Below are 25,491 nucleotides of genomic sequence, written 5' to 3'. Positions count from 1 at the left end.
GCGGCAGCAGCCAGCTCCAGCGGGGAGGGGAGGACCAGGAGAACGAGAGGAGGGAGCTGGATGGGGAGCAATGGAGAGAGAAGGCGGAATGTGGGAGGGCTCTCGGGGACGTGGGAGGGGCGAACAGAGAGGGGAGAGAGGAGGGGGGTCCAGTCTCCCCTGGCCGACGACTTTTTTTTGGAAGTCCTAGGACTGGTCTCCAGGACCAGGACTCTTCTCCCAGACCCTAAGGTCCTGCTCAGCCAAAGGTAGGGGGAATTGGGGATGGAGAGGGACCAGCGAAATGGGGTGGTGTGGGATGGAGTCGAGGGGAGGGGAGGCCAACCAACTGAGAGTTTGATTTGTCAAAGGGGAGTGAGACACAGGGAGAGTGCAGAGAGGAGGCAGATACTGGGGGTGGGGGCTGCAGCAGGGGGTTCCAAAAAGGGCGGGCAGGAGAGCCCAAAGGCGGGGGGGGGGGGGGGGGGGGCTCCTCTGTGAGGCCTTACCTCTGGGCCCCCAAGCCAAAATGTCCCCAGAACAAAGCTGTCTTGTTGGGTTGTTTGTCTGGGTTGGGGGAAGCATGTTTAGGAAGGCCCCTGCTGTGGAGGGGCTGTTCTCAGCCCCAGACAGAGCAGGCCTTGGCTAAGGAGCCCATAGCAGGCCTGGCCTCCGGTTGCCCGGTGACAGCGATGGTGGAGTTGGCAGGAGGCTCAGACAGCCCCACCCCACCCCCGCCCAGCCTGAGGCCTGGCCCTCCTGGGCCCCTTGACCCCACGGGGCATCTGAAAGCCTGTGTGCCAGGGAGGGTGTCCACATATTCTTTGATGTCACCCTCCCTGCCTAGGAATCTGGGCTCGGGAATTGCCTTCGATAGCAATCCCATTCAGGGGATCCAAGATGCAAGGATCTCCTAGGGCTCCCTTGCCTGCCTCTCCACAATCAGTACGGCTGTCTGTCCTCTGTCTGGCTAAATGGGGTCACCTGGGTCCCTCCCACATCCGCTCCTTGGCTCTTGTCAATCGTGCTCCTCCTCACCTGTTGCCTGCCTCTCTCCCTCCCTCCCCACTACTGTGTGCTTGGTTCTTTTCCTGTCACTTTCTGTCATCTTCAACATTGTCTGTCTCTCCGCTGTCTCTTTTGGTTTTCTTCCTTTCGTTCCCACAGTCTCCCTTCCTCTCACATCCTGTCTGCCTGGGTCTTCCTCTCTGGGTGTCTCTTGCTCAGTCTCTATCTCTTTATCTTGACCGTTCTCCAACCCTTGGTCTCTAATCACTGTCTTATCTCTGGGTCTCTCACCCTGGTGAGTGAGGGTAATGGAAATGATGATGGCAGAGCTAGGGACAGATGTGGGACAGAACAACTGATTGTGAGGGTTCTATCATTTACAAAAGGGAGGGAGAGCATAGCTATCTCCCCCTACCCTAATCTGGGTCTCTCGGGCTGCGCCTCTGTGACGCTGTCTCTGCCCATTAGTGTTTCTCTCTCACTATGTCTCTCAGTCCCTGAAGTGCGCTCTATCTCTCATACTGTCCCTCTGTCTCTGGCCTGACTCAGTGTCTGTCTTCCTTTCATGACTTCTCTCTCTCTCTCTCTGACTGTGGGCCTTGCTCAATCTGTTTCTCTCACACATACTTTCTCTCTGGGGCACCCAGGCCTTCCCTGCCATGCGACCTGTCAGTGTCTGGCAGTGGAGCCCGTGGGGGCTGTGGCTGTGCCTGCTCTGCAGGTTGTGCTTGGGGTCCCCATCCCCTTCCACGGACCCTGAGAAGAGGGCCGGAAGCCAGGGGTTGCGGTTCCGGCTGGCTGGCTTCCCCAGGAAGCCCTATGAGGGCCGCGTGGAGATACAGCGAGCCGGTGAATGGGGCACCATCTGCGACGATGACTTCACGCTGCAGGCTGCCCACGTCCTCTGCCGAGAGCTGGGCTTTACAGAGGCCACAGGCTGGACTCACAGTGCCAAATACGGCCCTGGAACAGGTGAGCGATGATCCAGGCATAGCCTAGGTATTACCTAAGTGGGGCCTAAGTGCAGGAAGAAGGGACACCAGGATGGGACAGACACAGGGACACAGGACTCCAAGAACACCCTGTGTCAAATGAACCCATGGATGACCAACCAACATAGTTACTTCTCAGAGTTGTGTGACCTTAGGCTAGTCAGTGCTTTCTCTGAACCTCAGATGCCCTGTGTGCAAAGTGACTAGATGATCCCTAAGTTCCTTTCTGCTACAAGAGCATGATTATACAAAGCCATGAGCAAGGACAGCCCAGATACAGGTGAGCCCTGTGTGATTAGAGTTGGTTTCATGGGAAGCTCAGAACAGGTAAATGTCTGGATGTCCCAAAGCCAGAAGGCTTCACAGATACTGCAGCTGACAAAATCAGATTACAGGCCAGAGCTAAAACTTAACAAGCTAAAACTGATGAAGGACAAGACTAAAGCCGACAAGAACAACTGTGGGTGATGAGGGCTTAAGAGCAAATTCTCCTTGAGGCCTGAGGATGCTCACACAGTAGGAGCCTACAGTGGGATGGGTGGACAGAAGCAGGTGTGACCTGCAGTTGATCACCCAATTCCCACTGGCTAGACCACCTCGAACAAAGTGTCATTTGTAGATGCTACATTTTAAGAGGGACAGTAGAAAATGGAAATACTTTCAGAGGAGAGCTGCCCAAACAAGAAAGATTCAGAAGCCAAGTTTCTACAAGGAACAGCTGAAGAACAAGGGGCTTGGTATGGAAACAAAATGCCTTCGATAGCAATTACATAGTGGTTGTCTTCAAATATGGGAAGGACAGTCATGTGGCTGAGGGATTTTTCTGAATGGCATCGAAAGACTGAATCAGATTTGTTAGGGGAAAGTCAAGAGTCACGAGGACTTTCTGATGGTTACTAAGTCTGGTGGGTCAGGATGTAGGTGTCCCAGCAGAAGCTAGGTAAGTCCCGTCAAGATATGAATGAGGGGTCCCTGTGCAATGGCTAGGACAGATGACCTTTGAGCTTCCACCCAATTATGAGAGGATGTTAGTGATACTCATTAGGGTCCGTACAGAGGACAAGGGGCTAAGTGGCAGCATGGACAGGACAGGCATGTGGGAGAATGCAAGGATGAGGTGAAGGGATCTTCGATTTCCAAGTATCACAATAGGTCAAACTCCTAAGTTCCCATGTACTAGCTCTGCGGTCTTAGGCAAGTTATTCAACATCTCTGAACCCTGATTTCTTCATATAAAACAGTCTCTGACAGCTCTGTTCTAAGAATGATCATGTATGTATGTCCCCCCCATGGCAGAGCACCTGGCACACATTAGGTACTTACTTGATCAGTTGTAGCTCTCACTGAATGGATGAGGGCTGATCAGAGCTTCGGTGTTGATTCTTGGTTTTTATTTGCCCTATCAACTTCTCGAGTATCCCCAGATCACCACCAACTTTCCATCAATGTTATGTCCCCTTTCCTATTCCCCTCTAGGGTCCCCTGTCTCTTCTCCACCAGAAAATCCCCATCATACCAGAAAAATGGGATCATTATGGCCAAGTGTGAGGCCCCCATGCTCACTCTCCCCACCTCCCTCATCCTACCTCCCCAAGCTTCTCTGTTCCCTCATCTCCCCTTCCACAGGCCGCATCTGGCTGGACAACTTGAGCTGCACTGGGACTGAGCAGAGTGTGACTGAATGTGCCTCCCGGGGCTGGGGGAACAGTGACTGTACCCATGATGAGGACGCCGGGGTCATCTGCAAGGACCAGCGCCTCCCTGGCTTCAAGGACTCCAATGTCATCGAGGTCTGTAGTTCACAGACATAGACACAGCACCCAGGATGGCCGGACAGAAAGGACTGTGGGGTGGTTAGAGGAGATGTTAGAAGAAGGGGATCCCGGATGCCCCTGTGGAATACTTTGGATTGTTGGGAGGCGTGGAAGAGCAAATGATAGAGTTCCTGGGTGCTGTAAAATTGTGGGGAGGGGTGGTAACATTAGCATTCAAGGAACAAAACCTGACATGAGCCTCTCCAACTTCATGCCTGGTCACCGTGGGAGCGTCCTGTGCTCTCCCTCTCCTCAGACATTATGCTGCCCTGGAACATCTCCCTTCTTACTCTCTCCTTCTTCAAAGCCGCTTCCTCTGTGAAGTCCTCCCTCCTGCTCTAGGCAGAGTTGGGTGCTCCTGCCTCAGCTCCCTTCATTTCTCAGAGCACAGCGTATCCCTCCACCCTCGTGGTTGGAGGAGAGTCCACACACCCCAGACTGAGGGCAGGCATGGCATTCTTCTCAGCCCTGGCTCAGTCCCATCCTGCCACTGGGTTTACAGGACATATGAAAGGTGCCGCTGGGATTCTCTCCCCTGCTTGTGGTCCCGTCCTCAGGTAGAGCATAACCCGCAAGTGGAGGAAGTGCGACTGCGACCAGGAGTCGGGTGGGGCAGGCGGCCCCTGCCAGTGACTGAGGGACTGGTTGAGGTCAAGCTTCCTGACGGCTGGTCGGAAGTGTGTGACAAAGGCTGGAGCGCCCACAACAGCCACGTGGTCTGCGGGATGCTCGGCTTCCCTAGCGAAAAGAGGGTCAACACAGCCTTCTACAGGTGAGGGGCCGCGGGCGCTGGATGAGGGGCCGGGCGTGGGTGCTCGCTGGGGAACGTGTCGAGAGGCCTTTGGGAGGGTCGGGCGGGGCACCGGGGGACCCTGGGGTCTGCAACGGTGGGCAAACATGGAGACCGCTGAGAAGCTGGAGGAAATCTTGTGGGGCCACGAAGCGCTCCCCAGGGGGGCGGTCTGCAATGAGGAGCAGTGAGGCCCCGCCATCGCGCGGCCGGCTCGGCGCGGGCGCGGTGGGGCAGCGGGCAGGTCCTCGGCCTCCGGGCGCGCCCCGGCCTGGCGAGACCCCGCCCCGGCCCGCGGGCGGTCACGGCGCCGGCGCGGCCAGCGGTTCCCGGTCCGGCGAGGGCGCGGCCGGCCTCGGGAGGCGGTGCCTGGGTGTGTCCTGCGCGGAGCTGGCCGCCCGCGGTCTGGGGACCGGGACAGGCCGGCGGCGCCCGCGGGGCGCCGTGTCCCAGCCACCGGGCCGATCCCAGATGGACCGGAGGGCGCCGGGAGAGACCGGCCCCGCCCTCGGCCCAGGCCGCCCCGCCCGGCGCGTCTGTGAGCGCGCGAGCCCGCGGGACTCCGGGGAAGTTTTCCGCAATGTGTTCCGGCGAGGCGCCCACCCTCTCCACCTGCCCCGGAGCCCTGCTGTGCACGCCGGCTTCCAGGGTAACGAATCGCCCTGGTGAACGGTTCTGTGCTTGCAGCATCTCCCTTCCCTGGAGCATCTCATTTTGGTCATTTTGAGAAATAGCCACTGAGAGCCTGGCAAATATTTGGAAATCTTTGCACCGTCTCTCTAGTTTTCTTAAGCCCTTCCTTAGATCTTTTGCTGAAAAGCCTCTTGACGTCTAGATGGCTTTCCGCTAGGCACACTATTTCAGATGCTGTCGGATCAGGGTAGGGTACTGCAGAAATGCTCAGCTTTGATTAAAGCACGCCTCGAGTTTGCGTTGCTTTCGAGGCAGCATCCCAATGCTTATGTTGAACTTAATGACCTAAAACCAATTCAAGGCTACCCTTATCCTTAATACTGAGAGAGCATGCTTTTTTGAACCTAAATACATGTTGAGCTTATCCCATCATTTAAAAGCCATAAAAAAGCCATTATGATCCCATGATTATCTTGAGTTCTGATGTGATTTTCAGTCATCCCTTCCAGGGACCTTTAGTGGACAGATATGAGCATCTTGAGCATTCATGGGAATGACTATAAAAATCGTTGTTGAACTGTTCAAAACCAAAGTCCAATTCTTCTTGTAAAACTTTCCTCCAGATTTACATCAAGTCTCTAATCATCATTATAAAGTATGTTTTTTCAACCAATTGGGAAGAAACAGAACACAACAATGATGTAACCAACATTTCACCTTATCTATACATATATTTCTTGTCTATAATGTTAATCTTTGCTAAAATCCAGATACACTATGTTCACAGCCATTCTCCAACTTTCCAATTTAATAATCATGTCAAAAAATGAAATCATAGTTGTTCGAGCCTATTTTTATTGAAATCTTTTTAAGTCTCTAAGGATCACCCTATTTTTTCCTAAATGAGCACAAACTTCCTATGTAATAACTTATTCTAGAATATTACTTATCTGTAGATTGAAAAATTGAGGAATCCTTTTTTTTTTTCTTTTTCTTTCTTTCTTTTTTTTTTAATCAGTACATTATCTAGTCTCTAGTCTTTTCCATACTTGGTCAAATTTTCTTTGCCTTGACTCTGAGACTCATCTGAAAGTTCTTTCAGCCCTGAGGAATACACTTTACCTGGTCTGGAGACTCAACCTATATTAAAACAACTGTGTTCTGCTCCCCTACTATCATCCATCTTGGGGCTGTATTTCTTTCTCTGTGCTTGTCTTTTACCTTTCCTAATCCAAACACCAGGGTCTGAAAGATTAGTAGGATTTAAATGGCCACACTTCAAGTGAGGAGGATGGCATGAGCAAAGGTGCAGAGATTCATTTGTCCAGTATTTATTTATCGAGGTGCTACTATGTGCCCAGTACTGTTGTAGACACTAGAGGTTCAACAGCGAACAAAACGGACAAAAATCTCTGATCTCATGGACTAGGGGAGAATCTGAAAGCAAGTAAATAAAAATATAAAATGTAAGGATGATAAAGAGTGCAATGGGTAACAATAAAGCCAGGAAGGGGTTAAGATGTGCGAGTGGAATTACAGATTTAAATAGAATGGTCAGGGAAGGCCTCTCTGAGAAGGCATCATTCAAGAAAAAACTTAAAGGAGGTGAGGGCACGAACTATGCAGACATCTAGACAAACATTTCCAGGAAGAGAGATCAGAAATGAAAATATTCTGGGGAGTGTGTGTGTGTGTGGTGGGGGAGGGGGGAAGACATTCTTATCATTCTCCAGGAGGCCATTGTGGCTGGAGCTGAGTGAACAAAGGAAAAAATGGTAGGAGATGCAATGTAGGAGGTGACAGGAAAAGAATGAGGGACCAGATGATGTAGGGTCATTTGGTTGACTTTCACTTTTACTCTGTGTGAGATAAGGAAACATTTTGAGTAAAAGTCTGACACCAGACTTCTATTTTTAAAGTACTACTTTCACTGCTTTGTTAAGAATGGATGTAGGGGATGTACTAGAAGCAAGAGGGCTAGTTAGAAGGTTATTGTCTCCTGAAAACCAGGTAAAGAATGTGAAAACTGAAGATGACCAGTGAAAGTGGTGAAAAATGATCAAATTCTGTATATTGTTGAAGGTAGAGCCAAGAGGATTTGCTGATAGATTCATTGTGGTGTTAGAGATAGGAGTTTAGATCATTCCAAGGTTTTGGGTCTCAGCTAAGTATGTAATTGGCCTCATCTGATAAGGACCATAGTGGGTGGAGCATGTTTTATGTGGAGACAGGGCTGGGGTGGAGGGTAGGAACTTGGTTTTGGACCTGTAAAATGTGAAGTTCTTTAAGACATTGAAATGGTGAGGCTAAGTCAGACAAATTGGACATACGACTCTAGAGTTCAGTTGAATAAGTGTATATGAAGTCCCGAAACACATCACCAAGGAAGTGAATGTAAATTTTAAAGAGGGAGAGAAAGAGGTTCAGGCCCAAGGACTGAAACTTGGGGGACTTAAATATTAAGAGATCAGGGAGATAGGTGAAATTGATGTAGGATGACTAATAGGATATAAACAATGAGAGAAGAGACACCTTAAATGATTCTGAAGCTGCCTGAGAGAAGGGCATCTCAGGGCTTCAGGTTAATATGAACTGGTTTTAGGGATGGGCCATCCTTGGGAAGTTTGAGACACAGGAGTTGTCCCCAGGTATGCACAGCGTGAAGTAATTTCCAGAGATCAGGAATATTTGCTGTGTGCATTGGAATCTCATACTGAGGCTGGGGTATGAAGGCTAGGGAAGGAGATACACTAAAGCACAGAGGTCATTGTCAGTGGGGAAAGAGATTACAGGAGTCTGGGAGATTCTGTGGTGGGGACGTGTCATAAATCTTCTGTCCAGGTCAACCCAAACAGAGGGAGCATTCTCATAAGAAAAGTAGGCAGGAGAGTTATGAACAACTCTGCCTCTCCTTGAAGAAAACCAAATGGGTCTTCTGGCTTTTAGATGAAGCCAATAAGATTTTGAAAATGAGAAAATTAAAAGTATCTATCATTTTTACACTTCTTTTGGTAGTTCCACCCTAGAACATATGAAAGTTATAGAATTTTAGAAGAGGAAAAGAAAGTACAGATAATTTAACTATTTACTTTTATAGGTAATGAAACCGAGGCTGTAAGAGCTTCCATGCTGTTTAAGAAGTCATTCTTCTAGTTCATTTTAGTTTGACAGATATTTATTGAACTCCTACTATTTGCCAAGCACTGTGCAAGGTGCCGAGAAGACAAAGGTGAAAAAATGATGAGAGAGGTAATTAGGCATCAGATCACAGAAGACCTTATAGGCCATATTAAGGATTCAGGTCTTTGTCATAAAAGGATTGCGAATCCGTTGGAATGTTTTAATGAGGAAGGCTGTAAGATGACATGATCAGGTTTGTGACTCCAAAAGATCATTTTGACTGCATTTCTGAAAATGGTTTTGGGAGGAGCAAGAGTGAATGGATTAGAGAGAGATTTAGGAAGTAAAATGGACAGGACTCGGTTATTGATTGACTTTGGGAGCCAAGGAAGGGAGAAATCAAGGTTGACTCCTAGTCTTCTGGAGTGGATTTTGCTGAGAAAATTATGTTTATTTTTTGGACCTACATTACAGTTTAGATGACTTCAAGATCTCTACCTAGAAACATCAAGAAGGCAGTGGAATATACAAGGTTGGGTGTGAATGAGACCATATATAGAGAGGACCATATATGGTGTGAGAAGAGAAGAATGCCTAAGACAGAGCTCTGAAAATATAAATGACCAGGTAGGGGAGGAGCCTGCAAAGAAGACCAAGAAAGAGCAACCAGAAATAGCAATAAAACCAGGCTATTGTAGTGTACAGCAGTCTAGGAAGGAGCGAGGGCAGCAGAGTCAGATGTTGCAGAGAGGTCAATAAGATGAAGATTGAAAAATGTCTACTGGATTTAACAACATGGAAGTTTGCAGAGTAACAGGTAGGGAAAACCAGAGTACGTGGGTTAATGAATGAATGGAAACAGAGGATATAGAGATGGTGAATGTTGACAACTCTTGAAAAATTTTGCTGTGAAAAGGAGGAGAGATTTGGGATAGAGAGTGTGTGAGGGGTGTAGGAGTAATTTGAACATATTTAAAAGGATTCAATTGAGAAGGAACAGTTATGTGCAAGAGAAAAGGATTATGAGGTGGAATTCAGAAACATTTGGGGGCAGTGGCCTTAGAGAAGAGAGATATTTGGGAGGAATGAGAAGAGGATATGCAGATGTAGACAGGTTTTTATGTTCAATGGTTGGAGGAGGAAACAAATGATAGGGGGAAAGAAGCACATCTGTGAATAAAGAAATGTAAATCAAGGCCGGGCTCACAACTGTAATCATAGCACTCTGAGAGGCTGAGGTGAGAGGATCACTTGAGGTCAGGAGTTCCAGAACAGCATGAGCACGAGCAAGACCCCATCTCTACTAAAAATAGAAAAAATTAGCCGGGCATGGTGGTGCATACCTGTAGTCCTAGCTACTGGGAGGCTGAGGCAGGAGGATCGCTTGAGACCAGGAGTTTGAGGTTGCTGTGATCTAGGCTGACGCCACAGCACTCTAGCCCAGGCAACAGAGCAAGATTCTGTCTCAAAAAGAAAAATGTAAATGAAGGAAAATATCAGCATTGATCTAAGGATGAAGTCATTAATATAACTTATATTTTATAAGATAAAAGGTTCCAAACTCATATATGTATATGAAATATATATGTGTATACATATAAATAATATAACTTACAGTATAAAGTCCTTAAATAACTTAAAGAGGAAGTACTTCTAAATTTGCAGATAAAACTAAATTTTTCTAAGTACTACTTCAGAGATCAAGATGATCTTCCTGCGTTGATTAGTAAAAGAAGGTACCAAGTGTATTTCATTTTAGACATGTTTGAGAGAAAGATATTTAGAGAAAGTTTTAGACCGTATTTATAAAATGAAAGGCTCTAACTTTTTAGTACTGTCTCAGGAAAGGGACCCAAGACTTGTAGACTCTCTAGTAGGAATGTTGGACATATTGGATGTGTTTTTGTTTGTTTTTTTGAGACAGAGTTTCCCTTTGTCACCCTGGCCAGAGTGCAGTGGTGTCATCATAGCTCACTGCAACCCCAAACCCATGGGCTCAAGGGATCCTCCTGCCTCAGCCTCCTGAGTAGCTGAGACTACAGGCATGTGCTACCACGCCTGGCTAATTTTTCTATTTTTTGTAGAGACAGGGTCTCACTCTTGCTCAGGCTGGTCTCAAACTCCTGAGCTCAAGTGATCCTCACACCTCGGCCTCCCAGAGTGCTAGGATTACAGGCACGAGCCACTGTGCCGGCCCATATCGGATGTTTTGACAAACAGACCAACTAACTACATCCTCAGGAAGAAGCTGGAGCAGGAAATACCAAACAGTTTCTGACCTATTTTAAACATATACGTATATTAAAATCCCAGTACATCTTCACACATAAACAGTCATTCAGTACCTTTGGGGGTTTGTTCACAATACCTCCGAAAGATACCAAAATCTGAGGATGCTCAAGTTCCTGATAGAAAATGGTGTCATATTTGCATATAACCTGTGCACATCCTCCATATACTTTAGATCATCTCTAGATTACTTATAACACCTAATACAATGTAAATGCCATGTAAATGGTTATTATACTGTATTGTTTAGAGAATGACAAGAAAAAAGTCTTACATGTTCAGTACAGACACATTTTTTTAATATAGTTTCAGTCTGCAGTTGGTTGAATCCATGGATGTAGAACCCATGGGTGCAGAGGGCCAACTGTACTATGCTGAAATATGACTCCTCAAGATGAACAGCAGCTTTCAAAGAACAGACAACTAAGATGATAACGGGCTGGGCCCAGTGGCTCATGCCTGTAATCATAATCACTCCAGCCAAGCAACAGAATGAAACCTTGTCGCTTTAAAAAAAAAAAAAGAGAGAGAGAGGCCGAACTGGGTGGCTCATGCCTGTAATCCTAGCACTCTGGGAGATAGAGGCAGGAGGATCCCTGGAGGTCAGGCATTTGAAACCAGCCTAAGGAAAAGCAAGACCTCTCCCTACTAAAAATAGAAAAAAATTAGCTGGGTGTGGTGGTGTGTGCCTGTAGTCCCAGCTACTCCAGAGGCTAAAGCAAGAGGATCACTTGAGCCCAGGAGTTGGAGGTTTCGGTGAGCTGTGATGATGCCACTGTACACTACCTAGGGCAAAGAGTAAGACTCTGTCTCAAAAAAAAAAAAAAAATGATAACATGGAATTCCATAAATTTAAAAAGACAGATCGTCTGTACACAGTTGGACAGGACAAAAAGTGACTATAATTAAAGTCTTCAAAATAAAAGGGAGAATGGGAAGAGAAACAGACTCCTAGTTTCTGTTTCCATTAAGACATTAGACTTAAGGAAACCTCTTGAAGAATGAAATAAGTCAGTTATTTAGGCCAGTTAAAAAGAAGTAAGATTTATTTCCCTGGAAGTAGGTTTGAGAGGTGAGCTCATTTGGAACTTGAGCAGAAAGGGTGCTGCCGTCCTAAGGAGCCCGCCTTGTGCTCCACAGTCAAACCAAGTTAACATCTTTGGAGATTCAACCTTGGTCCTTGGTCCTGGTCCAGTAGCCTCAGGCCTGGACATGCCAAAAGCCTTTCTTGCAGAGAGCATCCAAGAATAAAAAGATATAGTCAGCCTCCCTGGGCTTGACCCAGGCTAGCTCTCTCCTAGCTTGGTCAGTCTGGCAATCCTAACAATCCTAACAACTTTCTCCTTAGCCCTCACCTGAGGTTTAGCACTAATGTCTGGACCCAGGAGTCCTTTGTCCCCATCTGCCTTCGCTAATTTCTGAGGGTCCTGGCATAGGGACACTGTATGTCCTGAGTCCATGGCCTTCACTGCTGCTCACCCACCTGGTCATGTGCTTATGAGGCCAAACACCTATGAAGAGTAGGTCCCTGGGAGTATCTGACATTGTAATATCCTGCCATCGGGAACCCTTTCTGACTGCTGGAAAAGAAATCTTGCTCTGGTCCTAGCTGCACCAGCCTTTTCCAATTGCTTCTACACTGATCCTGACTACTATTGTCTTATCCTCACAGAAAGTTGAGGAAGCGAGCGGCCAAAGCCTCACCCCGACGCCCCAAGCCCCTTGAAAGGTAAAGGGGCAAGAGCCCCGGGACCTCTTGCTTGCCCCTGTGGCCCCAGGAGGTGGATGGATGGATGGCAGCCTATCCATGTCCATCCTAGAACCCAGGCTGACGGATTAGGGATGTGACTGGAAAATGGCCGTTCCCCGGGGGGGAGGCGAAGGGAGCAGTCATGGGGATGGGCAAGCTTCGATCTTAGGGAACACAAGGAGGAAATAATGTCGGAACAGCTGAGGAGAAGCTTCCCATCTTTAAACTTTCTCCAAATAGCTTGGACTCCAGCCTCAGCCACCTGCATGCCTCCTCCCAGACCTCCCTTAGTTCACCGGCATTCCTGTTTTCTCTCCTCCCTGCACTTTGCCTCTTCCCTCCCTTCTCCCGCACCTGGACTGACATAACTGGATGTCAGTTATGTCATCCATCACTATTGCTGAATCCAGCAGCATGAGTTCCTGAAATACAGCTCAGTGGTGTTCGGCAGTGTATGGGGAGAATCCGGCCGTCCTTTGCTTTGCCCCTTCCCACACTGCATCAAAAGTCCTTCCCAGAAACAGAAAAAGAAACTTCTACCTTCCCTGGGCCACACTAACCATACCTCCACCAACTTGTTTCTCCTTTTTGCAGACCAATCACCAAGCTTAAAGTCAGACCCAAACCCCGAGTGGGCAGGGGGCCAATCAAGAGGTAAATAAGGCTCAGGTTGGGTGGAGAGGAGGGGAGCACAGTTAGGAAGTGGGGGAGTCAGGCTGTGGTCAGGCCAAGAGGACTTTGGCTGAAAAAGCTGACCAAGAGGTGGAGGAACAGCAGCTGTTACAAATCACCTTCCAGATCATGTACCGAGATGTTAAGTAAGGCTGGCCTGGGGATGTTGGGCTGGGGAATTATGCTTGTCATAGGGTGTTTGGGGTTTTTTCATCCACTGACTACCCTTGTTCCACAGGCTTATTTAGCTCCCCGGTGAGTTCTAGGAGATAATCTGGTGCTTTTCTCCTTCAGATGCCAGACTTGGCTCTCCCTCAAGTGGTTAAGTTTGCCTAAGGGATCAGTGTTCCCATCCTTTTATTTGATTAATTTTAAAAAATAAGTGCTACCAGCTTACTCCAGATGGAGTAAGACTCAGGTTCCCCTTTGGAACCTTTACCAGGATGGTGTTGGATTGACAGCCCCTGCCTCTCTGGCTCAGTTTACACAATTAGGCTCCCAGTTCCACAGTTTTCCTCTCGGGCTCCTTCAGAACTCTAGGGAGTGGAAAGCTTCCCGCCCCGGTGATTACATCTAACTTGTCTTCTAAAGGCAGTTTGCACATTGAAAGTCTCTCTGATAACTTCTGCAGCACGGGCTGAGGTAGAGAGAGTTCCCCTCTTTCTCCCCTCCTCTCCTCAGCAAGGTCCAGTCTCAGCCCTGGTCCCCTGAGACCATCATTCCCCAGCTTCTCCCTCTGGTGGTTTCAAAGGAGCTCTTGTAGTGCCCTTCTAGCTTAGGGTCATCTGTGTGCTTCAGGGCCACACTCTGGCCTTCCCTGACCCCCACATTAAAGTACACACTATAATTTTTATTTTGTTCATTGTAGGGAAAGGGGAGGAGGGTGTTTAGAAGATAGATGTCTTTTTCCCGTGATGGCCTCTTTGACTTTTATTTTCAGCCAAGCAGGACTTTGGGAGAGTGCCTGATCTCTTTGATCTTCAGGATCCATTTATCCTGAGCTTCCAAAGGTATTCTGTAAAGTCTCCAGGCTTCCTTTGTCTGTTTTGTTTATAAACTTTCCCTCCTCCCCGTGTCTTCCTAGCCAATGGCTTCAAATCGTCATATTCCTTCCTTCCTCTAACATCAAGTGATGGGGCACCTGACTCAATACTTCACAACCACATCAGCCTCCTAGGCCCACTCCACCAGTGCCAGGCCTCGTCTGCTTCCCTTGCTCTCTGGGCTGCACCCAGCTGTTGTGGGGAGAGTGCACCTCTCACCTCCACACACCTCACTGCAGTCTCTCATCTTATTGGTATCGGCAAACAAGTCCCCTCAGTCTCTCAAACGTCTCTGCAGCATTTCCAAGCTTTCACATCTCTAGTTCAGTCCCTGCTCAGATGGCTGTGGGACACTCTGTTATGTTTAAATTGAGGGGCATGAAGCACCTCATTAAAAACTTACGCAGCTCAGCTTAGGTCCTGGGCTGTCTTTGCTATTGTTATTCACATCCACCTGCCTTCTCTAGTCATGTTTCCCTCAAATTGTGTGTGTCCTGCATATGTCAGTGCCAGTCCTTCCTGTGGTCCACCCTCTGGTCTGTTCTTCCTGTGACTGCCCAGCATAATCTGTCCTGCAGAGTCTCTGGCCTAGAAGCCATTTAGATTGAAGACTTCCTCAGTCCTTTGCATCCTGACTCATTCAGTTATTTCAGTGTCAGCATAATAGAAGGATCTGCTCACCCTGGCCTCCTGTCACCTCAGCCACTCCCTCCTGACCATCTCTTCCAGCGGGGTATTTTCCCATCCTGTTTGAACAGCAGCCTTAGCCTTGGCCTCCTTTAGGGCCAGCAGCCTGAAACCACTTGGAACAAGGTTTCCATCAGGCAAGTCAAGACTAGCCATTCTTCCTTTAGGGTTCTTCTGCTGCAGAAAGTCCCCAAGGACCCACCTGTCTGGGTAGTTGAGGCTCTTTCAGCCTGGAAACTGAGCAATCCCTTTGTCTCTCCCCAGGGAAACATAGAAGGGGGGAAGAAGAGGATATGGTTATAAAAGGTTGGGGGGATGGTGGAGGCATGGAGTGGGAGGAGGGTGTGGGGCCAAGAGGCAGGAGCATTGTTTTACCCTACTGCACCTCACTCCTATCCCCCCAGGCTGCTGGCCCAGCGGCAGCAACACTCCTTTGGTCTGCATGGGGTGGCGTGCGTGGGCACGGAGGCCCACCTCTCCCTCTGTTCCCTGGAGTTCTATCGTGCCAATGACACCGCCAGGTGCCCTGGGGGGGCCCCAGCGGTGGTGAGCTGTGTGCCAGGCCCTCTCTACACGGCGTCCAGTGGCCAGAAGAAGCAACAACAGTCGAAGCCTCAGGGGGAGGTGTGTGACAGTGACTATGACCTTTCCCACCCAGGTGGAGAACCCCCTAGCCTGGCCACCCCCTGACTAAGCACAGCCTTGACCTTTGAGAACAGAGAGGAGCCTTCCACGGGGTGGGCCACAGACCTGATACCACCCACTCCCTCCCACCAAATCTCATTCATCTCCCAGGTCTATCTACTTAGCCCTTTCCATGCCGATGTTTCTACTCAACTCTGTTGGGCACATCTTTCTCTTCTGTAGGCCCGTGTGCGTCTAAAGGGTGGGGCCCACCCTGGAGAGGGCCGGGTGGAAGTCCTGAAGGCTGGCACGTGGGGCACAGTCTGTGACCGCAAGTGGGACCTGCAGGCAGCCAGCGTGGTGTGTCGGGAGCTGGGCTTCGGGAGTGCTCGAGAAGCCCTGAGTGGTGCCCGCATGGGGCAGGGTGAGGGGGCGTGGAGGTGGGAAGGAGAGGGAAGGCGGAGGTGCACACTCCTGGGGGGTATATTCCTTGGGCAGGCTAGGAGTCCCCTGGGCAGAAAATGAAGGCCTAGTTACAACCTCCTGATCTTTGACTTCTGACCCTAGGCATGGGTGCCATCCACTTGAGTGAAGTTCGATGCTCTGGACAGGAGCCCTCCCTCTGGAAGTGCCCCCACAAAAACATCACAGCTGACGACTGTTCCCATAGCCAGGATGCTGCAGTCAGATGCAACCTACCCTACACTGGGGTGGAGGCCAAGGTCAGTCATACTTTCCACCTTGGTTCAGTCTCTATTATCTCACACTTTGTCCAGTCCTGACCTCCAATCTGCAGTCTGATAGCCCCAGCCTGCTGGCCCAGGCCCTGTCATCCTGCAGCTCCTACCTGACCCACTACCTGCTAGCCCTCTATGTGCCTCTGAATCACTCTTTGGCCACATCCGTGTTGCAGACTTCCACCACCCCACTCCAAAATCTTCCCCCAGCACTTCCATTCTGTGTCACTACAGATCCGACTCAGTGGGGGCCGCAGCCGACATGAGGGGCGAGTTGAGGTGCAAGTTGGGGGACCTGGGTCCCTTCACTGGGGCCTCATCTGTGGAGATGACTGGGGGACACTGGAGGCCATGGTGGCCTGTAGGCAACTTGGTCTGGGCTACGCCAACCACGGCCTGCAGGTGAGTGGGAAGGAGAGGGGAGCCAAAGCTGTTGTCTCCAAAGCCTGTGTTTTGGACAGAGGACTATGGAAATGATTCCCTTGGCCCAAGAGGCTGGATCACGGGCCCTCACAGAAACACCTCCATATGTCCCCAGGAGACATGGTACTGGGACTCTGGAAATGTAACAGAGGTGGTGATGAGTGGAGTGCGCTGCACAGGGACTGAGCTGTCCCTGGACCAGTGTGCCCATCATGGCACCCACATCACCTGCAAGAGGACAGAGACCCGCTTCACTGCTGGAGTCATCTGTTCTGAGAGTGAGTGAAGGGTAGGATGATGCAAGCCAGGGGAGGCTCTGGACCACCCCTTTGGAGGGAAGAAGGGACTATAATCTGCAGGGGTAATCCTTGCCTATGGAAAACCAATCACACACACTCTAGGGAAGGAAGCTCCCCGATTCATCCCTGCCCCTCAGCAGTGACTTCTAACACTCGCCTTCCTTTTCCGGTGCAGCCGCGTCAGATCTGCTGCTGCACTCAGCTCTGGTGCAGGAGACCGCCTATATCGAGGACCGGCCCCTGCACATGTTGTACTGTGCTGCAGAAGAGAACTGCCTGGCCAGCTCAGCCCGCTCAGCCAATTGGCCCTATGGCCACCGGCGTCTGCTTCGATTCTCCTCTCAGATCCACAACCTGGGACGAGCTGACTTCAGGCCCAAGGCTGGGCGCCACTCCTGGGTGTGGCACGAGTGCCATGGGTGAGAGGGTAGGGGGTCGAGTAGAAGGGCAAGGCCACAGGGATGGATGGAGCAAGCCTGCTGGGGGCAGAGCAGGAAACAGGAGTTCCCTTGTCCCCACAGGCACTACCACAGTATGGACATCTTCACTCACTATGATATCCTGACCCCAAATGGCACCAAGGTGGCTGAGGGCCACAAAGCTAGTTTCTGTCTAGAAGACACTGAGTGTCAGGAGGGTGAGTTGGGGCCTGGAGTGGACTACAGCATCTCCATCACACAGCCTTGCCTTACACTGACATATGCCAATCCCTGCAGATGTCTCCAAGAGGTATGAGTGTGCCAACTTTGGAGAGCAGGGCATCACCGTGGGTTGCTGGGATCTCTACCGGCATGACATCGACTGTCAATGGATTGACATCACAGATGTGAAGCCAGGAAACTACATCCTCCAGGTGCCTGGAGTCTGAGGCTTCTAGATGGCAAGTGGGAGGAGTATTAATGACACCTTTGGATCTGAGGCTTGCACCTGGGTTAAATGGCCATTCTCTCACTCACAGGTGGTCATCAACCCAAATTTTGAAGTAGCAGAGAGTGACTTCACCAACAACGCAATGAAATGTAACTGCAAATATGATGGACATCGCATCTGGGTGCACAACTGCCACATTGGTATTTGATGGGAAGAGCAACCCAGGAAGACTGGGGGATGGAAGGGAAAGGCTTTCATTCTCTTTTCCCTAAGTTGTTTCTGTGTCTTCCAACCCACCTCTGGATCTCTCAGTCTCTCTGCTTCTACCCACCCTCCCCCACAATGGGTCTGTCTTCCTATGTCTGTGCGGGGCGCCTCCCAAACTGCTTATCCACCCTGCAGGTGATGCCTTCAGTGAAGAGGCCAACAGGAGGTTTGAGCGCTACCCTGGCCAGACCAGCAACCAGATCATCTAAAGTGCTACCACCCTCCTCTGCAAACCACCACTGGCCCCTAATGGCAGGGGTCTGAGGCTGCCATTACCTCAGGAGCTTACCATAGAACGTCAGCAGGCCCACGGCACTCATCCAGCTGTACACTATGGATGTGAAACTGTCATGCAGAAGATATCACCCTCCTTCATAGGCCAGCTGTCAGTTTCTGCGGCCAAGCATGGGGAATCTTTGCTCCTGGGCCCAGCACCGAGCAGAGCAAACCACAAAGAGCAGTACCTGACTAACTGCCCAGGACAACAAATGGCAGCAGTTCATTTTCTTCAATGGGGAGGTCAGGATGGTCAGCTCCAGTACCTCTCCTAAATTCAGGGGGATACAGCTTTATCTCTAGCCTTTTGGTGGGGGAAAAGATCCAGCCCCCCCACTTCATTTTTGACTATAACATGTTGCTAGGTATAATTTTATTTTATATAAAAAGTGTTTTTGCGATTCTTCAGAGCCCAGGGATTGGTGCTGGTGGTTGGAGGGACCTGCCCCCCACTGGGTCATTTAATCCTCTGTCTAGGTGCCCTCAGAGCCAAGGCTAGGACGGCAAGGAAGAAATCAGAGCAGGGGCCTCATACTCTTGCTAATCCATTCATTCTGTGACCTCAGGGGTCACATATAAGGTCAGTGTTTCTGATCCCCGTCGGATCTGCACTGCCAGCTGGGATTGGGTTCGAACAGCTTCATAAACATCTTCAGCATTTTGTACCAGCTGCTCCCCAATGGCCAAAATCACATCACCAGGCCGTAGACCAGCCCTATGGAGAAAGACAGAGAGAAAGCAGGGAACAGACAGCCCAGTTCAAGGATACATGCACACCTTACTCATCTCCACCTCACAGTGCAGTCTCTCCCTCACCGGTGTGCAGGGGAGCCCAGGATGACTTTGTGGATGAGTACACCATGTTGAACATCAGGGAAGCTTGGTTCTCGAAGCTGTAGTTCAGCAAGGATGCTGAAAGTACACAGATCACTCTATTAGCCACACACACACAGGCACTCTCTCCATCTTGAGTTTACCTCAAGTCTCTCATCAACACACAAATATATGCACAAGACATATACTAGGTTCTACAGATACAATGGCAATTCACTTTCTGCCTGCTACAAGTTACGAAGTGGGATATGTACATAAAAGATGACTAATTCCAAATGACACACAGTGTTAAATCAATAGCCCTAATGTCATTCTAGAATGCTAAGAGAAACTTTAAGGAGGGAGTAGAACTTAAATTGAGCCTAAAAAGATGGGTCTGATGTTAATTATATAAAACAAGAACAGCATAAATAAAAAACATGGGAGTAGGAAATCAGGAGATTAGCTTGGCTGGAACAGAGTATTCACATAGGAAGTAACAGCAGCCAGGTCTGGAAGGCTGATTTAGAGATAGATGGAAAGTGGCCCTTAAATACCAGGTTAATGGATTGAAGGCTTTAAATCAAAGCAGTAACAGGATGAAATCAATCTGGTGACAGCGCAAAATGAAATATGGTAAGAAAGTCAGGATTATGAGAAAAGTCAGCTCTTGTGATAGCTCCAAGTGTGAGGCAGCTCATCTTAGACAAACACAGAAATGAGAACAGAGCTCAAGAGAGGTGCCAGTTGCCCACCACTGATTACATTGGTCATACAACATATCACTACTCCTAATGCTCATACCTGGGAGTCAGAGTCAGCATCATCACCCCAATGTAGCGGCGCTGGGACTCGCTGATTCCAAACCAGGAATCTATGACAGAGGAACAAATGAGCTCACTCAGCTACATCCTTCCTTCCCTTCCCTCTCCTCCCAATAGACCACCATCTAGCCAGGCCCAATGAATGCCCCTCCCCTGTGTCCCACCCACCACTTTAAAGGAACCCCTTTCCCCATAAGTCAGGCTCACTCTTCTTTTCCCCACGACGCAGAAACTCTCGAAGGCGATCAGAAGGGATGGCAAAGGAGATTCCAGCTGTGACCTTCATGGTATTCACTCCGATCACTTCCCCATCCTGCAGGGACACAGCCCCCTGTTCCCTAGCCCAAATAGATCGTAGGGGATGGGGGCACCTGAACAAGTATCAGTGAGTGTTGAGGGGTGTTGATTACTGGGAGATAGCCAACAAAAGACTGCTCAGAAACTTGTCCAAACATCCTTGAATTAGGGAAAACCCATTCTTCTCACACTGACCTGGGGCAAGAATTCTTGGAAGGAAGGATGTCCCACTCACCAGGTTAACCAGAGGACCTCCAGAGTTTCCAAACTGCAGAACAAGGAGAAAACACGGACGAGGTATGAGGATTCTAAGCCTGCGGAAATAACCAGGACTTAGGTACTTTCTCCAAATTCTCTCCTTTCCTAGCTCATGAATGAATGGCTACATTTGTAGCCCAACCTCTGCATACAGGCTCATCCACCATTTATCAGTTGGTGCCCGTGTCACACAGCCTCTCCCCACTCCCCCAACCTAGTTTGTCATTTCTCTCATATCAGGACGCACATCAATAGCCGCATCAGTCTGAATGTATTCCACATTGGTTTGGGGGAGTCCCAGGTCTCTGGCTGGACGCTGAGCAGAGCTAACAATGCCGGATGTGATCGTGTTCTGCAGTGCAAAGGGACTTCCCATGGCAACAACAAACTCCCCTTGCCGAACATCTGCTGAGCGTCCCAGAGGCAGGGTGGGGAGAGGCTCCTAAGGCAGAATGGGTAGAAGAGACCCGTCATCTGGAGATGAGCGTAAACAGCTCCAACCAGACCGGGCCTACCCCGCCCCCCACCTTGGTCTGAATCCTCAGCGTGGCAATATCTGCCACAGGATCCACAGCGGTGACCATGGCCTCATATGTGTCGCCGCTAGGCAGCCTCACACGGACTCTGCGCCGATCAGCCACCACATGGGCGTTGGTGACGATGAGCCCGTCGGCAGCCACCACGAATCCTGAGCCATTTGAGATAGGGACTTCACGGCCCGAGAAAGGGTGCCTAGGACGGGGGAAAGCACGGATGTGAAGAAGCTCTGACCCCTCCAGCTCGCCTGCCCTCCGGCCTGTGGCTTCAGTGCCTCCCGGTCTGCCCCACCATTACCTGTCCAGGATCTCGATATAGACCACAGCAGGTGCAGTCTTCTCCACCACGTCTGCGATGAAGTTGTACTGGCTCCGGGGAGAGGTGGGCGGTGGGGCGGGGACCGCAGCGAGGACGGCCGGGGGCCCCCGACCCCCGCCCCACAACAACAACAGTACTGCCCCCCCAGCTCCCAGCGCCACCGCCAGCCACGCGCGCGAACGGGTTCTGGGGGTCCCCGAGGCCTCCCGGGTCCGGGGATCTGGGGTTCCCGCAGTCAGTCGTGCCCGAGGATCCGGGGTCCCAGACGTCAGACATGCCCGGGGTTCAGGGACCCCCACAGACAACCAGGCCCGGAAACTGGGGGTCCCATAAGTCACCCGGGCCCGTGGGTCAGAACTTCCTGACGTCAGCAGAGTCCGGAGGTCAGGGTTCAACGAGGGCCCCTTCCCCCAACGAGTCCCCCCCAAAGCCCGCCATCCCCGGAGGCTCCAGCCTGCACCCCGCCCCGCCCTCAGCGCAGCCATCAGCTCCGCCTCGGCTGCCTCCTCGCCCGCCCTACTCAGAGGCGGCGCCCAGGACGCGAGCAGGCGGACTGTAGTACGCGGAGCACGCTGGTACCTGAAGTCTTCCAGAGGAGCACGCCGGGACCCAGGATTCCTGGAGGCCGGCTCCTCCCCCACCCCGCGAATGCCGGGAGTTGTGGTCCTCGCGGGCCGCGAGTTCTGAGGCGGCCCAAGAGGCCGCGGGGCATGCTGGGACTGCTAGCCCTTCCGGGGCGCCTCTGGACTTCGGGTCCCGGTACCCTGGGCTGATGCCCAAAGACTCCGCCTTCCCAGGAGCCCCTGCGGCCGGGTGCGAAGATGGCGGCGGCGACTGGGCACTCCTGAGGCGGCTGCGATGGAGCTTCCCCCTGCGCCGGGGCCGGAGCGGCTCTTTGACTCGCACCGGTAAGAGCCCCGGCGGGAAGAGGCAGGCTCTTGGCGTCCTCTTGTCCTTCGGCGCCCTATCACCTCGCCCCTCACCCCCAGGCTCCCGGGTGACGGCTTCCTGCTCCTCGCGCTGCTGCTCTACGCGCCAGTCGGATTCTGCCTCCTGGTCCTACGCCTCTTTCTCGGGATCCACGTCTTCTTGGTCAGCTGCGCGCTGCCGGACAGCGTCCTTCGCAGGTTCCGACTCCAACGCTCGGGTAGTGAGTGTCAGGGCTGGGCCCGGCCTGAGGCCGCACAGTTACCAACGCCTGTGTCTCCAGGTTCGTGGTACGGACCATGTGTGCGGTGCTGGGGCTCGTGGCTCGGCAGGAGGACTCTGGACTCCGGGATCACCGCGTCAGGGTCCTCATTTCCAACCACGTGACACCTTTCGACCACAACATAGTCAATCTGCTCACCACCTGTAGCACCGTGAGTGAGGGCGAGGCCAAGAACACCTTGGGACGGTTTTGTGGGGCCCAACTCAAGGCTTCCCCTCTCCCCACTCGGGTTTCCCATACGGGATACTGAGCCTTACTCCAAGCCCCACTCCTCTACCCCAATGTCAGTTTTTCTCATTTCCCTCCATTTTTTTTCTTCTTGCTTTCTCTCCTCCCCATTCCCAGCCTCTACTCAATAGTTCCCCCAGCTTTGTGTGCTGGTCTCGGGGCTTCATGGAGATGGATGGGCGGGGGGAGTTGGTGGAGTCACTCAAGAGATTCTGTGCTTCCACGAGGCTTCCCCCCACCCCTCTGCTGCTATTCCCCGAGGAAGAAACCACCAATGGTCGGGAGGGGCTCCTGCATTTCAGGTGGGTGAGCACAGGTATCTGGTGCCAACTGGGTAGATAGTCAAGCTGTGGGCCCTTGGGTTTTCACAACCTTCTTCAGCCCCTAATCCCCTCCATCCCTAGTTCATTTCCTTTCTGTCCACTTTTGGCTCTTTCCCCTGAATTCTTTATTCCCTATTTATCTGCTTGTACAGTTTGACAGTTACCTGTTTTAAGTCAGGTATAAGCTGCTGACTCGGCTGGCTGGACTCCCATCCCACTCTCTCCTTCTTCCAGTTCCTGGCCATTTTCTATCCAGGATGTGGTACAACCTCTTACCCTGCAAGTTCAGAGACCCCTGGTCTCTGTGGTGAGTGTGTGTTGGACAGGGAATCTCTGGGGCTTGGAGGGGAAGTTTCCCACCCCTGGCCCTGGCTTAGGCCTCACTTCATGCCCTCCCCTTAGACGGTGTCAGATGCCTCCTGGGTCTCAGAACTGCTGTGGTCTCTTTTCGTCCCTTTCACGGTGTATCAAGTAAGGTATTAACTGTCCTCACTTTTTGGTGACTGGGGAGAGGCTCACCTCGAGGTCAAGTGGCCTCTGCCCTGTCCATTTGTAGATCTTTTAATGTCAAGGTTCTACTACAGAGGCAACTATCTCCCCACCCTTAACATGAGAAGAGGTACCAAAGTGGGGAGGGGATGACAGCCTCTACCCCAAGTGTCCCCGACATAGTCCTGGATTGTTTTGTGCAGGTGGCTTCGTCCTGTTCATCGCCAGCTGGGGGAGGGGAATGAGGAGTTTGCATTCCGTGTACAACAGGTAGTAGGCTACACAGGCAGGGTGGAGGTGGGGTCCCGGGTTAGGGAGTGGAGGAAGAAGGCTTGAAATCTTGACACTCTAACCTTCCAATTCTTCCTAGCTATTGGCCAAGGAATTGGGGCAGACAGGGACACGGCTCACTCCAGCAGACAAAGCAGAGCACATGAAGCGACAAAGACACCGTAGATTGCGCCCCCAGTCAGGTATGTGGTCTCTATACAGAAAACTTTGTTTTTGTTTTTTTTTTCCCAGCCTATTGTGATTTCTTCCCAATTCCTATACTAGTCATCCTTTCCTTTCTCCTAGTTCTCTACTTACCATATTTCTGATTTTTTTCTTCAGCCCAGTCATCTTTTCCTCCCTCCCCTGGTCCTTCTCCTGATGTGCAGCTGGCAACTCTGGCGCAGAGAGTCAAGGAGGTTTTGCCCCATGTGCCATTGGGTGTCATCCAGAGAGACCTGGGTATGGAAAAGAGTAGCCCCACACAGGGAGACAGGCACAGGGAGGAACAGAGGGTTGTGAAGGAAGAAGGTGAACAGGGAAGGGACTTCCTTCTCCTTGCTCTTCCTTCTTCCTAGCCAGGACTGGCTGTGTAGACTTGACCATCACTAATCTGCTTGAGGGGGCTGTAGCTTTTATGCCTGAAGACATCACTGAGGGAACTCAGTCCCTACCCACAGCCTCTGCCTCCAAGGTGAGACCCAGGAAATGGTAAGGTTTAAGACTTGGGGTGGGTTGGGGCAATCTGCATACTCCCTTATCCCTGGTCTCTCTTGTTTTGATCCTGAGACCCTAGCACAGTGCCTCTCTTGCAAAGTAGGCATTCGATGCGTGTTTAATGATGATGACTTCGCAAGCCCTCTGACATTGTGATCACCTCAGTTCCCCAGCTCTGGCCCGGTGACCCCTCAGCCCACAGCCCTAACATTTGCCAAGTCTTCCTGGGCCCGGCAGGAGAGTCTGCAGGAGCGCAAGCAAGCACTATATGAATATGCAAGAAGGTGAGGGGGTTAGAGGTCAATGAGTAGGAAGGGGCAAATTGGAGAAGGGAAGTATGGAGCTAATGTGGCAAAGCCCATGCAACATCTCTTCCTATGTCCTACAGGAGATTCACAGAAAGACAAGCCCAGGAGGCTAACTGAGCTTAAAGGAACAGGATGGCACCCAGAGCCGCAGGACGGAGACTGGGGGCAGCCCCGGCCCAACTCACAACAAGCCGGATGGGTGGGTGGTAAAAAGGGAGGGATGAGGCTCCCCCAAGATCATATTAAATTCAGGGTTTTCACTCAAGGTCTCTGTTATCTCTATGGGTCTCAAAAGCCTTGTGAGCAGGTTTCTTTTCCCTTGGCTGGAGAGAACAGGGCAAGAGTCTTTTAGGTTTGTGGGGGGTGGTGAGAATGGAACTGTCTGAAATGACTTCCTCATGCCAAGAGAAGAATGTAACTGAATTGAAGACCTACCAGTGACTGGACCCCAGCTGGGGTGTCCCCCCCAGGTTTTCGAAGAAGCTACTGCAAAACTTCAAGTCCCAGGATGCCTTTCATAAGCACTGTACCTATCATCCATAGAGTTCACACATGCTCGGTGTGGTGGCTGAAGCCTGTTTTCCATAGGTTCGTGACTAGGCTAAATAAGGTGGAGCAAATGGCCC

General features: G+C 50.9%; 3 protein-coding genes across 5 annotated transcripts; 2 read left to right on the top strand and 1 right to left on the bottom strand.

Moving 5' to 3' along the window:
* The first annotated feature begins 110 nt into the window (after nucleotides 1–110).
* LOXL3 (lysyl oxidase like 3) lies at nucleotides 111–18,684 on the top strand. Of its 2 annotated transcripts, XM_045549920.1 has the most exons (14): nucleotides 111–248; nucleotides 1,635–1,959; nucleotides 3,606–3,769; nucleotides 4,351–4,565; nucleotides 15,182–15,401; nucleotides 15,645–15,825; nucleotides 15,969–16,123; nucleotides 16,373–16,540; nucleotides 16,677–16,839; nucleotides 17,036–17,279; nucleotides 17,382–17,497; nucleotides 17,577–17,713; nucleotides 17,819–17,930; nucleotides 18,133–18,684. In XM_045549920.1, exons 2-14 carry the CDS (start codon nucleotides 1,647–1,649, stop codon nucleotides 18,204–18,206), a joined length of 2,262 nt encoding a protein of 753 aa, XP_045405876.1. In that variant the 5' UTR covers nucleotides 111–248; nucleotides 1,635–1,646; the 3' UTR covers nucleotides 18,207–18,684. The 2 variants fall into 2 exon arrangements, with proteins under 2 accessions (XP_045405876.1, XP_045405877.1); XM_045549921.1 differs by lacking the exons at nucleotides 111–248; nucleotides 1,635–1,959 and having other exon boundaries at nucleotides 3,612–3,769; nucleotides 4,296–4,565.
* HTRA2 (HtrA serine peptidase 2) lies at nucleotides 18,630–22,405 on the bottom strand. The gene is made up of 8 exons (XM_045549929.1): nucleotides 21,300–22,405; nucleotides 20,993–21,197; nucleotides 20,713–20,907; nucleotides 20,443–20,475; nucleotides 20,118–20,223; nucleotides 19,891–19,960; nucleotides 19,090–19,185; nucleotides 18,630–18,988 (listed from the first exon to the last, which is right to left on the bottom strand). Exons 1-8 carry the CDS (start codon nucleotides 21,803–21,805, stop codon nucleotides 18,823–18,825), a joined length of 1,377 nt encoding a protein of 458 aa, XP_045405885.1. The 5' UTR covers nucleotides 21,806–22,405; the 3' UTR covers nucleotides 18,630–18,822.
* On the top strand, nucleotides 21,873–25,130 carry AUP1 (AUP1 lipid droplet regulating VLDL assembly factor). 2 transcript variants are annotated; one of them, XM_045549931.1, is made up of 12 exons: nucleotides 21,873–22,228; nucleotides 22,310–22,447; nucleotides 22,531–22,681; nucleotides 22,876–23,060; nucleotides 23,316–23,388; nucleotides 23,484–23,557; nucleotides 23,774–23,840; nucleotides 23,941–24,043; nucleotides 24,183–24,302; nucleotides 24,419–24,534; nucleotides 24,723–24,841; nucleotides 24,946–25,130. In XM_045549931.1, exons 1-12 carry the CDS (start codon nucleotides 22,179–22,181, stop codon nucleotides 24,980–24,982), a joined length of 1,233 nt encoding a protein of 410 aa, XP_045405887.1. In that variant the 5' UTR covers nucleotides 21,873–22,178; the 3' UTR covers nucleotides 24,983–25,130. The 2 variants fall into 2 exon arrangements, with proteins under 2 accessions (XP_045405887.1, XP_045405888.1); XM_045549932.1 differs by lacking the exon at nucleotides 24,946–25,130 and having other exon boundaries at nucleotides 21,972–22,228; nucleotides 24,661–24,832.
* The last annotated feature ends 361 nt before the right edge of the window (nucleotides 25,131–25,491 follow it).

The sequence above is a fragment of the Lemur catta genome, chromosome 4 (assembly GCF_020740605.2).
Source record: "Lemur catta isolate mLemCat1 chromosome 4, mLemCat1.pri, whole genome shotgun sequence".
NCBI classification, from domain to species: Eukaryota; Metazoa; Chordata; class Mammalia; order Primates; family Lemuridae; genus Lemur; species Lemur catta.
This window is presented reverse-complemented; position numbering and strand designations above follow the sequence as displayed.

What these genes read in the sequence shown, in the direction of transcription:
- LOXL3 (XM_045549920.1), top strand. Translation starts at nt 1,647, where the DNA reads ATGCGACCTGTCAGTGTCTGGCAGTGGAGCCCGTGGGGGCTGTGGCTG. An exon ending in TGGTGCCCGCATGGGGCAGG is followed by an intron (nt 15,826 to 15,968) that starts GTGAGGGGGCGT and finishes TTCTGACCCTAG; the next exon opens with GCATGGGTGCCATCCACTTG. An exon ending in TGGAGTCATCTGTTCTGAGA is followed by an intron (nt 16,840 to 17,035) that starts GTGAGTGAAGGG and finishes TTTCCGGTGCAG; the next exon opens with CCGCGTCAGATCTGCTGCTG.
- AUP1 (XM_045549931.1), top strand. Translation starts at nt 22,179, where the DNA reads ATGGAGCTTCCCCCTGCGCCGGGGCCGGAGCGGCTCTTTGACTCGCAC. An exon ending in AGAGACCCCTGGTCTCTGTG is followed by an intron (nt 23,389 to 23,483) that starts GTGAGTGTGTGT and finishes CCCTCCCCTTAG; the next exon opens with ACGGTGTCAGATGCCTCCTG. An exon ending in TTCACGGTGTATCAAGTAAG is followed by an intron (nt 23,558 to 23,773) that starts GTATTAACTGTC and finishes TGTTTTGTGCAG; the next exon opens with GTGGCTTCGTCCTGTTCATC.
- HTRA2 (XM_045549929.1), bottom strand. Translation starts at nt 21,805, where the DNA reads ATGGCTGCGCTGAGGGCGGGGCGGGGTGCAGGCTGGAGCCTCCGGGGA. An exon ending in CGCTGAGGATTCAGACCAAG is followed by an intron (nt 20,908 to 20,992) that starts GTGGGGGGCGGG and finishes ATTCTGCCTTAG; the next exon opens with GAGCCTCTCCCCACCCTGCC. An exon ending in AGACTGATGCGGCTATTGAT is followed by an intron (nt 20,476 to 20,712) that starts GTGCGTCCTGAT and finishes CTTGTTCTGCAG; the next exon opens with TTTGGAAACTCTGGAGGTCC.